This window comes from Rhamphochromis sp. 'chilingali', assembly GCF_963969265.1.
Source record: "Rhamphochromis sp. 'chilingali' genome assembly, chromosome: 17".
NCBI classification, from domain to species: Eukaryota; Metazoa; Chordata; class Actinopteri; order Cichliformes; family Cichlidae; genus Rhamphochromis; species Rhamphochromis sp. 'chilingali'.
In genome coordinates, this window is record NC_137944.1 from 26,187,038 (window position 1) to 26,204,167 (window position 17,130).

A 17,130-nucleotide genomic window follows, 5' to 3' on the forward strand; every position below is an offset into this window, starting at 1 on the left:
ACTGAACTATCTGATGAGACAGGTTACTACACATCCAGTTACTTTGGCACTTTAGTCTGAGGATTCACGGTAAAGCATGCCCTGCTCTGTACTCAAATGCTCTTTGACTGAAGTGGGAGTGGAATTTACAAATCCGCTTTGCTTGTATCACATTAAGCTTTGACCCCCTAGTGTCAACACAAGATCCGTGTCCCACAAATATGCGTGTGGGTAATACTGCAAACCTAGTTTTTCTCTGCTGCTATACAGATCTATTCAGAAATGTGCAGAACTCGAACGTTTCAAGTGAAAACTGCTATAAACACAGGCGGAGTTACTACTCCTGTGCCTTTTTCCTGCCTGCGTCCTGTATCATCAGTCCTCTTTCAGAAGACTGGTTTGCAGCAGAGTTGTCATATTTGAATCAAACACCCTTGTATCATTATGATTACAGGGTTGGCCCATGGTCTGTATTTCCACTCTTTCACTATCTCAGTTTTGTGTTGAATTAGGTCTGTGAAACATTTCAAAGCAGAGCACATCTGATCCGTCTTAGAGAAATCCCCCAAATGTATAGAAATTATATATCATTACTTAAATATCAGTCTCAACCTGCCAGTTTCTGCTTTACTGGTGACTATTATGACTTTTGATATGCTGCACATCAGGTGTAGAAGAAAAAACTTAAACCGGAATTACAAAGAGCTTGGAGTTTTCTTCACTTTTTTGTCTTTGAACAAGCTGCAAAGAAATGCATTGCAAAGATAGCTACTCTGGCTCAGAGAATGTCATTTGAAGGTTGGCCCAGCAGTTAGATGATGCATAAAAAGAAATGCCAAACCTCCTTATATAAGAAGTTTTTGAACACTCTGATAAAGTCAATGTGAGTAAACAACAGATTTAATGCTGCTGAAATCTGAAGAAATCACAGAACAAGTGGTAAACTTTATAATCAGATGTTTATGAACTGGAGTCTGGGAGCTCCTAGTTAATTTGGTGTGTGGAATTTGTGCAAATGATAATAAGAGGAAGGTTCTGGAGGTTAGTGATAAGCTGGTTATGTACAATGCATACAGCATGTAGAGGGGACCTCCGCACGAGAGACAGCTGTGCAGTCAGCTTGAGGTCAGTGAGGCAGAGGACTTCAGGTGCCAGTGTTGCTGCTGCATGGACACCTCCTATTGGTGTACAATGGGAAGTACACAGATCCTGTCATTACGGACTCCTAAAATATGCAGAGACAAGTGTGTCAGGACTTGAACTGCAGTGCAGTTTATATTAAGCTCTAAAATTCTCATGCACTGGCTTAGAAGGGGAAAAATGAGTGTGATGCAGGCTCATACTCGATGAGTACAACAGCCACTTTAATGCATAAAGCCAACATGTATTTCTCACATTGCAACCCACGTCGAACCTCATCCAATTTTTTTCCTTTCTTAGATCATTAAGGACCGTGTATTTTCTCACATATCGAGGAACAAGTACATGTGGAACTACCTCCCAGGAGGTCTGCTGGTCCTGCCAGAGTACTCCACTCATCTTGCACATTTCCCTTTCTACTACCTTGGATTAGGTAAATGCAGAGTTTATTTAAACAAATCAGCACAGCTTGCGAATCTTGATTGCATGCTAAGGATGTTGGAAAGGAGATGAAAAATTAAGACGCCACACTCAACATTACACAAATTGTTCTCAAATATTTGCTTAAGTTCTTGTCTGTATTGATTTTAATTTTGCATTCCTGCCAAATATTTGTTCTTTTATCCGGTTTAAATACATTATTTTATAAATTACGGCAGCATTAAACTGCAGCATTGCTCTCTACAGCACAGTGTTTTAAATGTTCAGATTCTTCATGGTGGCTTGAAATTATTTTGATGATGTTCAGTACAAATAAATATTAGTATTATTAGGCTTAGATTAGCAGCACCTTGCGCATGTTCAGACAGATAAGACATTTCATCATGTGCACATCTTTGTTTCATGACTTTGCTCAGGAGTCACTCCAGGACAGGAGTTCACTGCTGTCATCCATGCTGTCTCTCCATTGGTCTCCCAGTCTCAACCAATCATGAAGCTACTTCAGGTGGTCTCTAAGTCAAAGTACTGCTCACAGGTACATACTGAGATATTCTCTATGTAACTTTGTCATAATAATAAGCAAAAGTTGGATTGTGTGTACAGTTGCTTCAGAAAGTAGTCACTTTTTCACATATTATAATCGTAAGTTTAACTTGAAATGCATAATTGTCCCACAACTTAGACATTCACATTATTCACACTCTCATTACACATACATATAGGATCTTGGGGGTGGGCACAATCACGGAGTCCAAATCACCATCAGGGTGTATACCTCACCCCTGACGTCGTTGCCCACCTCTCAATTTTAAATACACTTAGACATTGAGGGCTAGCAGGAGGGACTATGCGCTTACCTGCTGCTCTCTGGCAGGTAGCTCCATGCCCTCCTGGGTTTTAATTGCACCTTAGAACACATATGCATCAACACTACAATGAGCGGGTGGAGGGAGGTTTGGAGTCTTCTCCCACCCCCATTCTCTGCGGCCTGCTGGAGCGGGAGGGCTAGTAGGAGGAGTTGGCCGTCCGACTGCGGTCTGGGGTGTGGGGCCTCCCTGCTGCTGCGGAGTCGGGGTGGTCTGCCTCTCCCCACCGCAGGGAAAAGGGTAACACCACCTGGGTCTGGGTGCAATTCCCCCCTCCAGGGGCAAGGGTACCTAGACCCGGTTTGTAGAGTACGCTTGGGGAGTGTGATTGTGTGTACAGCGTCTCTTTATGTCTGTCTCCACGTTGGTTGAGTGTGGAGTAAGTGCATATGAGAGCATGAGGGTGGGAATGGATGTTTGTGTCTGTGTGTGCCTGTATGTCTGTGTCTATATGTCAGGTTGGGTATCAGACGCCACCTCTCTGGGGACACCTCAGGCCCTCCAAGGTTTGGAGGCCTATCTCCACCCACCACCACTTCCCCTGCCGGTGGCGGACTCCCTCAGGTGTCGGTGTGTTGGTGGTTCTTTGTGTCTGGGGGTGGGCGTCCGGGTACACACCGGCTCACTCCTTGGCGGCCGCTTGTCGGGGCCTGGGGCCTGGGGCTCGCTCGGGCCCCTTTGGAGGTGGGGTGCCCCCGGCCTCTCGGCCTGGGGCTCGGTCACTCAGGCACAGCTGGGGGCCGGCGGAGCTCACGGGCGCGTCACTGCAACTCCCCCTGACTTCTGCTCCGCGGCTGCTGGGCGAGCCCTCATCTGGGACTCTCCTCAGCTCTTACTGGAACAGTGGCGCGGCTGCCCCTCTGTTGGTCTTCCATGGTCTCTTGTGTTCTGGGGGCCTCTGGATGTCTGGAGTTTTGATCTCCTCCATACCCGCTTCACACCCTGGAGGACGGGGCTGTGGCCCCCCCACACTCCCTAGCAGATCATTACATGGAGAAACCTTTGGAATGCAAGCATGCTGATCCACACAGGTATGCACACATGGGTATTCACAGACGCGGACTAAAGCTTTCTTGGCTGCTACCTCAAAGCACACTGTGCGCTGTCTATCTTGCGTGCTGCACAATATCGTTTATTATTTAGTAAATATTGATATCTATGACTAGCTAGTTTATTGTGATGGTGCTTTGTTTTCTCTATTATTATGTTGCTCTTTGTTGTTTGCTGTCTCCTCTGTTTGTTTTTTTTGTTTGTTTGTTTTTTTTCTCCATACAGGTGACCCAGGAGTTCTTTTTTTTTTTTCTTCTCTCTCTTCCCCCCCCTTCTCACCGTCTCTTCTCCCCTTTGGTTTTCTTTCTTTCTCTCCCCCTCTTTCTCTCATTCATCCCCCCTGTCCTATTTATTAAAAAAAAAAAAAAAAAAAAAAAAAAAATGACAAAGGATGAACTGAAGCTCTGCCATCACGTAATGTCGCATACTGCTGTTTCTGATGTCATTTAAGAAAAAAAAAAAAAAAGAAAAAAAAAGAAATGCATAATTGTGAATGTTTCTATAAAGCTACACTCAGTAACCCCTGAAGGCAAAGCAAACACATTTTAAGAAATGTTGAGAACGTACTACAGTGCCTTTCAGGTATTTATTTTCTTAACTGTTTATCACGGGGCCTATCATACCTTTATTGCAAATCTCTCATTTGAAAAGCATCCATGTCTACTCCTGCTGCAGTGCTCTCCACTGTTTTTCAAATTCCTCTTCAATAACTTCTGTCGTAAAGTGAATGGATTGTGCATAATTTAGTTTGTGCATATATAAGATTCAGTGATGTCAGAGCAAAATTATAGTGAAGTATAGATCTCACCAGGTTATAAAATTGAGCAGTTGGGGAAAAAAAGATGAGTCTCCACACTTCATAGAGTTGTGCATCTGGACAGACTGTGCAACCAAGCAAGAAATGCCATGGTCGCGAAAGTGACCTGGAACCCAACAGTCACTCTAACAAGTCAGTAGATGTTCTCTGCAGGAATTAGATGATCTGCCAATAAAAGGGCAGCCATCCCCAGGAGCACATCATCAATCAGGTCTTTAAGCTAAAAGTTGCAAGAGAAGCTGCTCTGAGTAAAACAGAGATGTCCTTGAAGAAAACCAGCTGAAGAGCACATGCAACTTGAGACCAAAGGGGTGAACTACAAAGTAAGATTAGTGGTTTAGCAAGCTACGTCAAGCTTAAAATCGGCGTTTTATATTTCTCAAAAGAGTTTCTCTTTTTACTTGGATAAATCACTGATGCTGAACACAATGCAGTCATGAGCAGGTTATATTCAAAGCACCATATTTTAAGTGTAATGCAGATTCTCTGCTGCGGGAATACTTTTTTTTTTTTTGACATAAACATTGTTAAACCATATCTTACCTTAAAAACAAGCATCGGGAGTGCACTCAGCCATTAAAATAATTAACTTGAATTAAAATGCTTATTTTTTAGCTCTGTGTGCGCTAACGTACCAGAATAACAGTTTTTTGCAGCCTTAATCTCTTGCTTTTTTTGCAACAGTATTGCATTTTACTGTTACAATTTTTATGTAGATATTTAGTCGTGTACGTGGCACTAATAGGGATCATTTTGTGTTGAAGAAGAGTTATATGATCTTTTTATATGAACATTGCACAGAGCCTGAACTAGAAAGCCCGACTTAATAAGAGAAAGTTGTTAACCACTGTTGTGATACTGGTTATCTCCAAATGAGTTTTAGGTTTTGTCAAATCAGCTGGGAAAGCCTGGCTGTGTTGACTTTCATTTGTATTAAACCCCTCAGGAATCCTGCTCAGCATTACAATAAACCAAAGCATACATACTTGGTTTTAGAACAAGTTTCTAGTAGTTCTTGAGTTAAAGGCCAAACTTAAACCCCATAGAGCACCAAAAATTAAACTTCACCGATATGAAGTGAATAAGAGTACAAAAATTAAAGTGGTCTGGATACTTGAGTACCTAAGGCAACTGTAGACTATGAAAATTTATCATTGAGCAAACTATCATATGGGATATGGGATATCATATGGGTGAGGGATCATACCTCTGAAATCCCTGACTGATTTATGACAGCTACTTTTCTAATCAATCTAATGCATCTATATGTCGACATTTTACATGAGCTCCACTTCTCTTCTGTTTTAGATCATTATTCTGTGGAACAGCGAGAAACCGCCACCCAGTCGGAGCAAATGGCCTCCTATGCCTGTCCCCCTCACTGTGACAGATGGCAGGAGGAAGGTGAGGGCCAGTGCCACTCACAACTCAAGCTGTAGCCTGCTGTGACGTCTGAGTGACAGAATGACAAACTGTCGCTTGCTCAGTCTGTTTATGCGTCTCTCACTCGCTGTCTATATCTGCTAATCTATTTTTCGCCTTGATGTCTCTTTTTTTGGTCTTTCTTACCATCCGTGTTTATCTGACGTGTCCACCGATCCGTGCAGCATTTACTTTCTCAACCCTTCTTCCATGTGTGTCTTTTCAGACGTTTTTCTTCCTCCCAAGGCAAAACCTATAGTGATTCACCCATCTCAGTCACTCAACATGATTTACTGTATTTCATAATCTCTCAGAGCACAAGCCAGCCATCCCACGGGCTACAGCACCAGAGCTAAAACTAGTGACTTTGTTTTTCTCGCAGACCACCAGTCGGTTTCTACCTCATGTTGCCATAGAGACGGAAGCAGTGCTGAGTCTGGATGAGGATACGGTCCTACTGACAAGTGAGGTGTGTGGACATGTACAACACACAATACATACAGCAGAAGCGCCCACATACTGTACATGAATAAATTAATATTTCTAAACAAAAAAAACCTGAATCTTCCTTTTCTGTACTTGCAGGTGAACTTTGCCTTCTTGGTGTGGCGGAGCTTCCCTGAGCGGATTGTAGGCTATCCTCCCAGAAGCCACTTCTGGGATCCCCTGAAGCGGGCCTGGGGCTACACCTCCAAATGGACCAACGACTACTCTATTGTCCTAACTGGAGCCGCCTTCTATCACAGGTGCATGAACGCAGGAGGGAAAAAATAATGAATAATAATTTGTTTCATATTTTTTATAACTGAAAACTTTCTTTGTGGTTACTAGTCTTTTAATTAAAGGTTCAAAGGAAGAAAAAAGACACTTTAGTTGAATCACCCAGCAAAATCTTGGTTTGTCTCACATATCCGGTGGTAAAAAAATTATTTGAATTTGCTATTACATAACAGCAGGAAAACATTTTATTGGAGTTGTAAGTTCTACATTAATTGGTCTGATCTTCAGTCGCCTTTATAGACATGTCACTTTCATGTATACAGATGTGAGTAATCTTTCCAATCCATGCTGGAAAAAGTATGTGAAACTTTGTGCCGACAGTCAAAGGAGCTTGCAAAGAAAAGCATCTGGACTTCTTTAAGTTACTTGAAGACGTTTCACCTCTCATCCGAGAAGCTTCTTCAGTTCTGAAGGGTGTTCCTCCCAAAATGTACGGCAATATGTCTATGAAGGTTCTCAGTCATCCAGGTCATCGTAGTCAAAGGAGCTTGCAAAGAAAAGCGTCTGGACTTCTTTAAGTTACTTGAAGACGTTTCACCTCTCATCCAAGAAGCTTCTTCAGTTCGGGGCTGTTTTGCTCCCTCTGGGATTGAGTGCCGTGCAATTGCTGAATTCAAACAATGAATTTAAGAATTATCAATTTATTTTTTTTTGTAAATGAGACTATCAGGGCAGGAGTCCATGACCTTAAAATGCAAGCTCATAGTATAGTCAGCAAAAGAATGGTTGAAAAGGTAGAAGATCGTTGTTATGGAATTGCTGAGTTCTCAACTGAGAGGTTATGGCAAGACCTGAAGAGGGCTGTTCAGTCCATACATCCCAGAAATGTTAACAAACTGAGTCAGCTTTGTAGGAGGCAATGGTTAAAAATGAAGTTCTTACTGTTGTGTAAGCTCCATAAGCAGCTACAGGAAAACAGGAGCTCCTACAAATGGCTAAATTTAAAAGTTTGTTCATTTTTCCAGGGTGTACTGAGACTTTTTAATGTGTTTGATATATTCGTCTATAATAACTGCAACATTTGACAAACTAATACAGAACAGACATTAAATTCTCAAAACAGACTGCTTCAAAGATTAAAAACTGAGAGCAAGGGAGAACTTGAACTCTAGCAGCTCCGAACATAATGGCACAAATATCAACATGATGAGCAATAAGGGACAATCAAACAGAAAGAAAAGGCATCAAGAATAATTATGTATTTGTGTGAGCGGGAGGGGGAAAAAAAGAAGGCAAGAGTGAATTACTCAGGGATTACTTCAAGCAGTTTGATTAATTCGAAAAGCACGAAGTCGATTATGTGCTATGGGAGAGGGATGGGAGTTCTTATACAATGAGAATGTAATTACACCACAGACAGGGTACTTTAAAAGGTGTTGAAACCTTGTGACATTTTGAGACAATGTGGTCATTATTGTCAGCAGACTTAATAAAAACACGTTTTTGTCGTGCTAATTTGAATCTCTAAAGCCTATAGACACATCAGCGCCAACTTTAATAACCCGTTTTACTGCTTAAACAGAAAAATACCAATGAATAGTGAGCCTATAAAACACGACTCGCTCAGTGGGGGAATGGATAATTTAGTCTTCATCTAATTTTTACTGCATATCATATTAGTAAACTGATCTGACGGCACGCCGAGACTCCACGGCAGCAACTTACATAGAGATAAATGTGGCCAATTTTGGTTGTGAAGCACAATTAAACCTTCTTTAAAAAAATAGAGTGACAGTTGCTTAGTCTGAAAATATAATGATAAGTAAATTGAAAGCGCTATACACCTAAAACTGATATTGAAGAACATATGCATTGCATCAGTGGAGTTTAGTCGGCTGGGCACCTTAAAGCTTAAATCTCACTCGGCGGAGAAATCAACTTGTCCTAGATACATATTATCAGCATACATCACACTAGCTACTGAAAGCGAGACAGGTAGAGCACATTGGCGGAAGAAGTGGCAGCATATCTTTGTCAGATGGGGTTTTTTAAACATATCTCTTTTATATAAAGCACCATTGCCTGCTGGCTTTAAGAATACAATGAATATTGTATGTTTATGTGACACTCTCAACTTCCCCACAGGTACTACCACTACCTGTTCACTCACTACCTGCCTCAGTCTCTGCGGACTCTGGTGGATCGCACCTCCAACTGTGAGGACATCCTTATGAACTTCCTGGTCTCTGCTGTGACTCACCAGCCGCCGATCAAAGTGGCTCAAAGGAAGCAGTACAAGGAGCTCCCCAGTCCACAGGTAGGTACCGAATTGTCTTCAAAGTAATACTCTCTGGAGTCTCTTGACTTGGTTGTTAGAACAAGATTGGATGCTAAATAGCATGTGCCTGTTCTACTCCCAGGGTACGAAGAGCGTCCCTTGGGCCAACCCTGAACACTTCAACCAGAGGCAAGAGTGCGTCAACTCCTTTGCCAACTGGTTTGGCTACATGCCCCTGGTGCATTCTCAGTTTCGCCTGGACCCCGTTCTCTTCAAAGATCAAGTGTCCGTCCTACGCAAGAAGTACAAAGACCTGGAGAGGGCCTAACATTTCTGGACAAAAAGACTAGAGAGCGTTGAAGTCATGTTTCGAGCCATTTTGGACAGACAAATATGGCTACTAAGTAACAGAAAGTTCAAGACATGTCTTTCATGCATGGGAAGTGGACAAAAAGGCACCGAGGTCCATTGGTGACATGGACAATCATCAAGAAAGACCCAAGGAGATCTGAACTATATAAAGAGCTTAAGAGAAAGGAGTCTATAAAAAGTACTTCAAATGCTTCTCCAACCTCCATGAATCTTGAGAAATTTGGGGCCTTAAAATAGTCCTTGTGATTGGCCCTGTCGCTGAGAAAGGACGATTAAAATAGTCAAAAAAGGAACATTTGTGAACACTTCAAATGTCAGTGCTACTGCAGTGGCAACAAAGAGAGAATGACTATCTCATGCCAGGAGCACCCAAGGGACTGGTATCGGTGCCATGCACTCCAGCTGGCAACATCTGTCTCCATGTTACTGTTGCCAAGGAAACAGATCATTTCACATTAAAATGCTAACTGTAAGACCAATAAAGTGATTTATAAATGCAAACTCTGGACTCGTGCTGCAGAATGTTCACATATTTTGTCCCATAATTGCCAAACACATAGTGTGTGGCCACGTTTCCAGCAGAGGCAAAGTTCATCTTGTAATTTAAGGTACAAGCAACAAAGATAGGAAATCAGGGAGGCTGCTGTGGCATGTCTGTCTTTCATCCAGTTATGCTACAAACGTATAAAAAGAATCATGTAGTTCTGGTTACACTGCTGAAGATCACACTGTCAAGCAGTTTCTTGAAAAACACACAAAAAATAGAAATCAACTAATCATTATGAATACTACCTTTAAATGAATAAGCGAAATCTGTAGGAAAACAGCCAAAATCTTTGTTCCAGTGGATTTATCATTTGCAGTCCAAGTTGGCATTTATTTTGAATATATGCAGATAAATGTTTGTCATGCAGAGCAAAAGACAGACTAATTGCTGGATGGTGATGCCAAACCTAGTAAAACTCGGTGAACTTAGGCAAGTAAATGTGTTTGAGGCAACCTGAAAATCAGAGTTGGGAAAAAAGGTGAGTTAAGTAACTCTGAACGTGGGATGGTTGTTGGCGCCAGACGGGTTGGTCTGAGAACTCCAGAAACTGAAGGTTTACTGGGATTTTCCCATACAACCATCTTTAGAAGAACGGAGAGCGCCAGGTCAGTGTGTGAAAATACCCTGTTGATGTCAGAGGAGAATGTACAGACTGCTTTGAGCTGCTAGAAAGCCAACTCAGCCGTTCTCTACAACCAAGATATCGAGAAGAGCTTCTCTGAATGCACAACACATCAAACCTTGAATCAGATTGGCTACAGCAGCCGAAGACAACACGTGGCGCTACTCTTGTCAACTAAGAACTAAGTTTATGAGGGTCTCGAAAAGCGATATATAAATACAATCCATTATTATTATTATTATTATTATAGTTCACATGAGCTTACCAGACTGAAAAAAAGCATGATCCATCCTGCCTTGTATCAACAGTTCAGGCAGATGCTGCTGGTAAAACTCCAACTGAGCATCAATTAAACATGGCAGTCCATCTGGATATTACTGCTGTCCATGTCCATCCACAAAGCTCAAATAATCTCAAAAAGGCTTATTTTACATGACAGTGACCTCACTGTACTCAAATAGCCTCTACAGTCACCAGAGCATCTTTGTGATGAGGTGGAACGGGGGATTCAGATCATGAATGGGCCAAAATCTGAGGAATGTTTCCAGCCCATTATTAAATCTATGCCATGAAGAATAAGGGCAGTTTTGAAGGCCAAATGGGGTCGAGCAAAATTTGCTGTGTGATGGATACACTGAAAATGTGTATTGTGGCAGGTACAATTCCACTACAAAGGTAAAGTAAAATTAAATATAGAAAACCCATTTGGGACAGGATGAGTTTCCTTTAAAAATAAATTACTAAAGAGTATTATACTAAGCACAATCACAGGAATCGAAAGTGTGGTTCGATAGCATCCGACATGACTGAGAAAGAGAATGACTGGCTCTTTGTTGTAATGTAGGCAAACTACACAAAAGAGCTGCTGCTGTGTAAAGAAAGATGAATACAGAAGGTTAAGGTCAGAGTGTGCATCATTACAAGTAGGTGGATGTACTTTGATGTACTTATACATCATCTCAATTGTGAGGGAGATCATGCATTCCTACATCCACCCTCAGGGTTGAGACTGACACTATGGAGCTAATACTTCAGTCTGAGTGGGCCCGTCCTGGATTTAGAAGCAGGACTTTAAAATATATATTCAGACCGTTTGTTTCAAAAAAAGAAGTTTATTAAAAAACAAATACCCAGTACACCAACCATTTGTAGTACAGTTTACAAAAATAAATTCACAGGTAAGCAAGTCTCAACACCCTCAGGGCAAACAGGTGTGATGTGTAGCACTCAGGAAGCTAATCTCATTAAGCACATGCACACACTTATGTGCAAAGCACCTGAGATACATAGCTGCCAAAGGGCCGATTGGAATTCTGAACCCACAGTGTTTTACAACTGACAGAGCACAAATATGGGCAATTGTTCCTATTGTAAACAAACATATCAGATCAGCTTCTGTGCTTTGTGGAAGAATTACCTGCAATGAATTCAAGTCTGTCTGGTGTCAAGTCAGCACCTGGAGGCAGAACACCATGAATAGGCAGTTTAGGCTTCTTTCTCTTCTGTGCTTTTTGTTACCTGAGGCCATCCAGGTTCCAACTTATTATTTCATCAGTTTGAACAAAAGTCTATAACTTATTTAAGTAGTTACAAAACAGTTGCAGAGCACTTTCCAAATGAAAATTGGGTTATCAGCTGCCTCATACAAAAGAAGAGGATGACTGTTAGAATGTGTGTCAGCTTATCCTGTTTTTGGCTTTGACTCGATACCTTATTCCTGCCTTGTTTATGATTTCCCTCTTATCGGCTCCAATACAACAAACAACACGGGCTCTTAGATGAAAAGGTGCAAGTAAATTATGAGTTTCAGTGATGAAGTGCCAGCTCAGAGTAGGCGGAAGGTCCCATAAATCCTACAGAAGTTCCCTTATTTCACCTGGTCTTTGCCGTCTTAAAGTTCCTTCACCCGCAGAGGAGTGCAGAGCTAAGAAACAAGTGCGCAAGTCTCATTCAGAGCCATCATTTTCTAAGTGTCAGCATAGCATTGATGTCCCACAGAAGGTTCCTCATCTGGTCCATCAGAACCTTCATCTCCTGGTTCTTCTGGCGCAATTTCTGTATAACAACAAGACATTTGGCCATTAGTTAAACTCTGCAGAACACGTGGACTTTAACCATTGCCTGTTACAACCTTATACATATAAGCAATCCGGGAAGGAAATAGCTAATCACATATTAACAAGTGATGCTGACACTGCCTCACACCTGGAGGAAAAATACTTTTCTACTGGTGCTGATGCTAAAGCCAACAGTCCTCTCAGCCTCAGGCAGAATTTTCCAGTGTTTTGCCACTGGCTCCCTGAAGGTATTTTTGTAACCCAACTGAAATATTAGCTCTAACAAAAAACAACACCCTAATTCAGAATGAGTAAATAATGCAGGGTTTTTCAGTTAAAATCCAGATGCTACTTTAGCCTGTGTCAGTACTGCCACCTAGAGGAATTTGAAAGGGACTTTATTCTGCTCATTTCAGCATAGCTAAGTAACACTGTCCCCAATTATTAAAATATATAATAAACTGTGGAACACCAAACAATATATGAGAAATTAATTGATTCATATGTTGAATCCATTTCAAGAAAAGCTGCAGCAATAAGTCAATGAACTGGCATAACGTTTGTTGCCAACCCTTTTTCTTTCTTAGTAGCTAATGATGTTTTCTGCACGTTTAGGATTTCCTGTTTTGTGTCATAAAGTGACGGTAATAGATATCCTGGCTGTTGGTCAGAGAAAACAAGGCACTAAAAGATGTCCCTTTTAGCAGTGGGAAGTTATCAATTTCAAGACCAATTATTATTAATTATTACAGAATTATTTGCAAATCTCACGAACCCATAACAATTCACAATAGTGCAGAAAAAACGTATCAAATGTTTAAACTGGGATAATGCACCATTTAAAAACAAAAGGTAACACTGACTTTGCTGGCACCAACACGTACGTTTTCAACAAGTCTCTAAATCCTGGACTTGAAATTCTGTGTGTACTGCTTTTTTATTTATTTTATTTTAACTTAACCCCCCCAAAAAAAGGCCCCGTCACTGCTGATGGTTTCCCGAGGCGACAAGAACATTACAGAAACCCACCTCTAGGACCTCGTTTCTTTCCTGGATGACAGCAGGACTGCAGGGCTCCACTCTGACAGAAACCAGCTCCTCTCCAGCGTACGGCACAAGCTGAACACACAGCCGAGGTAAATCACGATTAAAATTGCATTTTTTTTTTCTCATTATCAAATCAGACATAAAGAAAGAACATAGTTCTACAGTAGTTATATAGTAGTAATTGAAAAAATGTTTGTTTGTTTTTCTTTTTTTGGGGGGGGTCAGCAAAGGTCTTCTCTAACCTCAGCTGGTCCCTCCTTCAGGTCAGAGGTCATTTCCACACAGCGTTCATACAGCAGTCGGAGTTTTTTGAAGAGCAGAGTGAGCTGCCGAAGGTGTTCCTGGAGCTTCCCAAAGCGGTCCTGATACGTTGCCTGGCTCTGAGTCACCCCATTAGGAAGCTGAATCAAAAACACACAATAGATAACATGAAATCATTTGGAATAATTACACTTCTATTTCTAAATACAGCAGTGTAATGCAAATAAAAATGCTGACAGTGTCAGGCAATGTAAATGACTGCATGTACATTGGACATGTAGACAATCATTTTTCAAAACCAAGTAATAGCAATGGCAACACAAAACCATAGTGTTCCTCTTCTCTGAGCTGCACAGGTTTAAAAAAAAAAAAAAGGGGGGGGGGGGGGGGGGTCACCTTAATAGGCAAGAACAAGCTTTAGAACTCAGCACTACACTGAAAAACACAGAGGCGCATTTGGTAACACGGATCAAATGGAGATGGGAGGATGGGTACGAGGGATGCTGACAGGCAAGCCGAGCAGATATGCCAGAAAAGAAGACGGGCCAAATTGAGACTGACAGGGAACAGTGGAACCACTTTAGCCACATAAATACCGCCCACTCAGTTAACAGCCACACATACACCAGAGCTGCTGGTGCAATTTGCTGCACTTAAGCTAAAGAAATAATGCTAATATAACAATAACTGCAATTTTTGGTAGCAGTAAAATATGAGTAACCGTCCGTGCTGCCCATCTAAAACTGCAGACTGGTGACTCAGCAGGTAATTATTGAACTAATCAGTCAGTAAACCTGCAGTCATTTGAATTTTCTGTTAAAATGCCAAATGTACAAAGGTTCCAAGGAAGGGCTCACCAGTACTGTAAGGACCCAAATGTGAGAGGCGCTGTTGTCTGAGAAGTGTGGATTTTAATTGGCTGATGCCCGGATTACACACTTACGGACGAGGGCACGGACAGTTCTGGAGATTATGGCCAAAAGCTTGATCTAATAATAGTTTTACATAGTGTACATTAAGTCCACCAGGGGGAGGTCAAATTGGTGCCCTGATAGTGTCATTGAGGTCACCAAATTGGCATTCACAGAGCCTTGTGTTCACACTCCAATGACCCACTTTTTATTTTAATTGTTGCCAATAGCTAGTTAGTTGGAGCAGTTGTTGTTTTTCTTTTTTTCTTTTTTTAATCTAAGACATTGTCTTCTATTAGACAATAAATAAACTTAAATAAACGTAATCCTTAATTTAAAAAACAAAACGAATGTTATTTATAAATGGTATGAGGAACCTGAAGCTGCACTTGATTGAGTTTTCAAAAGTCGTTCAGATTAAATAAATATTAAAAACGATCGTTACAGTTGTAGTTTTGGACTTTATGTCAATATGAGAACTTAACAGGCAGGAGTGCAGAGGTGAGAGCTGGGACAAAGGCTGGTAAAAGGAGACAGCTGGCTGGTATGATAGAGAGAATGAGACCAGGTGGGAAGAAAGCCATGCCTGAGAAATTATAGATATACTCAAATGTGGAAGCGAAGAGTGTGTCATACAGGATTGAAGCTGGAAATCAAATAGGTGATGTTGAATTTGTTCACTACACGTTGGATGTCAGTTAGAAGAAAAAAACCAGAGTAATTTGGATAAGACCGTAAGCACAGTCAGAGTGTAAGAGACTGGCGATAGGAGCAGGCAATAGACATATGGGTGATGGAAATAGATTTGATAAGGACGTATCATATTTCAAGAAGACAGAAGAACACAGGGTGACATATAAGAAATGAGGAAGATGCATACAGGCGGACTACATTTAACCAGAAGGTGCAACCTGAAAGAGACACGAGACTGCAAGGTTAAGATTAAGAGTTTCATTAGGAATGTAATCAGACGGATGGCTCAGATTGAGTGCTAGAGAGGGAAGACTAAGATGGCTGGAAAATGTGCAGATAGGAATAATGGATATACTCGACAAAGATTGCTGAAAATGGAGCTGCTAGGCCAGAGGAAATGAGGAAAAAAGGAGAAGATTCATGAATGTAGTGAAGGGGACATGAAGATGGTTAGTGTGACAGAAGAGGATGTCAGAGAGAGAGATGGAGGCTGTAGTGACCCCTCAGAAGAGCAGCTGAACTGAGAAGATGAATGAGAAACTAACAGTAAGAAATATTAGTCTGCTAATGATACACCCATAAACAAAGCTGAATATGTGAGTGGGCAAGAATATAGGTAAGTGTGTTATACTCATATTACATATAGGTATGCGACAATATCGTTATTTTGATATCAAGTCCCAGACACTAACAACAAGAAAACAGTTCCTGCTGCTAAGCATGAGCCTCGTGTCCCTTACCTGTGTGGCTCGTGTAATCTGGAAGATCTCCATAGTGCGTGTGACAATATCTTGTACAGTCTCCTGTCCGATCCTGCAGAGGAACACCGGGGAGATCTCCCTAAGGGCTCCCTGAGGAGGCATGGGCTGCTGACCTGCACTTGGGGCAGCACCGGGGGGCAGATGAGGAGGCTGCTGCTGCTGCTGTGAGGGCATACCTGCCATCCCTGGCTTCTGAGGTAAAGAAGCTGCCATATCCACACAAATCTGCGGGGTACGATGGTACAAGACAAAGGTGATGTTCTATTAGCGTAAATATACGTTTTCTCAACACAGCAAGGATGTATGCTCAAATTTAAGCTTATTAGAGAAACTACAGACGTTTCGAGATCATATTTAAGAAAGCAGGAAACTCCTTAAAAATGTACTCTCAATGGAGACGAGGGAGGGAAACTTAACTTACTGGCTAAACATGCTAGCTCAAGCAAATTAAGCTAACTAGTTAGCAACGGGCTGTGCAAAAAGCTACTTACCCAAGTTCAAACCGTCTTTTGGCTGAATGTTGTACAGATGTTTCCCAGATGATGCAGCCTTTGCGAAAAAGGGCCTAGTTATTTATTATTTTAAATAAAGCATGATCACTGGCACCCTTCCATTGATTTCTTTCAGAAAGCACAGCACGTTAATGCGTCACTTCCGGGCATAAAAATGGGATTAATTCTCCCACCGCTAGATGGCGACAGTAGACGCGGATATACCTGAAGGTACTGTAAACATCAGCTGTAAAAGAACAAAACAATTTTAGCTATATACTATATATACTATAGTGTAAAAATATACATTTGTTTTTCATTCGCACTATTAAATATAAAACTGTAAAAAACATAGAGAGAAAAACACATTAAAAGTCATCACTTTTCATCAAATGCCACTAATTTCATCATAGAAAATGTTAGTGTTGGATTGACATTACTCAAGCATGATATTAAAATTAATTCAATTTAATTCTAAAGCACACATTACATGCATATTTTGCATGTAAAATGTAACAAGACCATACACTGGATGTATGTAAAAGGGAAAATTTAAGTATGCAGTAAATACAATTGCCCATTCAAAAACAGCAATAATGTAATTTCAATATTATATGATAGCCATCTAGTTACTTATTAGAAAGACAGCTATAAA

The 17,130-nt window shown here is 41.2% G+C and overlaps 2 protein-coding genes across 4 annotated transcripts in view; one reads left to right on the forward strand and one right to left on the reverse strand.

Annotated features, from left to right (window-relative positions):
- Nucleotides 1–9,586, forward strand: part of ext1c (exostoses (multiple) 1c) — an 89,010-nt gene extending 79,424 nt beyond the window's left edge. For all 3 annotated transcript variants that reach the window (XM_080863633.1, XM_080863635.1, XM_080863634.1), the window contains exons 6-12: nucleotides 1,420–1,552; nucleotides 1,977–2,095; nucleotides 5,602–5,697; nucleotides 6,098–6,184; nucleotides 6,301–6,461; nucleotides 8,581–8,752; nucleotides 8,856–9,586. In XM_080863633.1, coding sequence (XP_080719759.1) covers nucleotides 1,420–1,552; nucleotides 1,977–2,095; nucleotides 5,602–5,697; nucleotides 6,098–6,184; nucleotides 6,301–6,461; nucleotides 8,581–8,752; nucleotides 8,856–9,041 — 954 coding nt within the window. In that variant the 3' untranslated portion in view covers nucleotides 9,042–9,586. The remainder of the gene's footprint in view (nucleotides 1–1,419; nucleotides 1,553–1,976; nucleotides 2,096–5,601; nucleotides 5,698–6,097; nucleotides 6,185–6,300; nucleotides 6,462–8,580; nucleotides 8,753–8,855) is intronic.
- Nucleotides 9,587–11,344: 1,758 nt separating this feature from the next.
- LOC308384958 (mediator of RNA polymerase II transcription subunit 30) lies at nucleotides 11,345–16,645 on the reverse strand. Its single transcript, XM_080863639.1, has 5 exons — nucleotides 16,476–16,645; nucleotides 15,964–16,209; nucleotides 13,601–13,759; nucleotides 13,341–13,430; nucleotides 11,345–12,309 (listed from the first exon to the last, which is right to left on the reverse strand). The coding sequence occupies exons 2-5, from the start codon at nucleotides 16,195–16,197 to the stop codon at nucleotides 12,214–12,216; spliced, it is 579 nt and encodes a 192-aa protein (XP_080719765.1). The 5' UTR covers nucleotides 16,198–16,209; nucleotides 16,476–16,645; the 3' UTR covers nucleotides 11,345–12,213.
- Nucleotides 16,646–17,130: the final 485 nt, after the last annotated feature.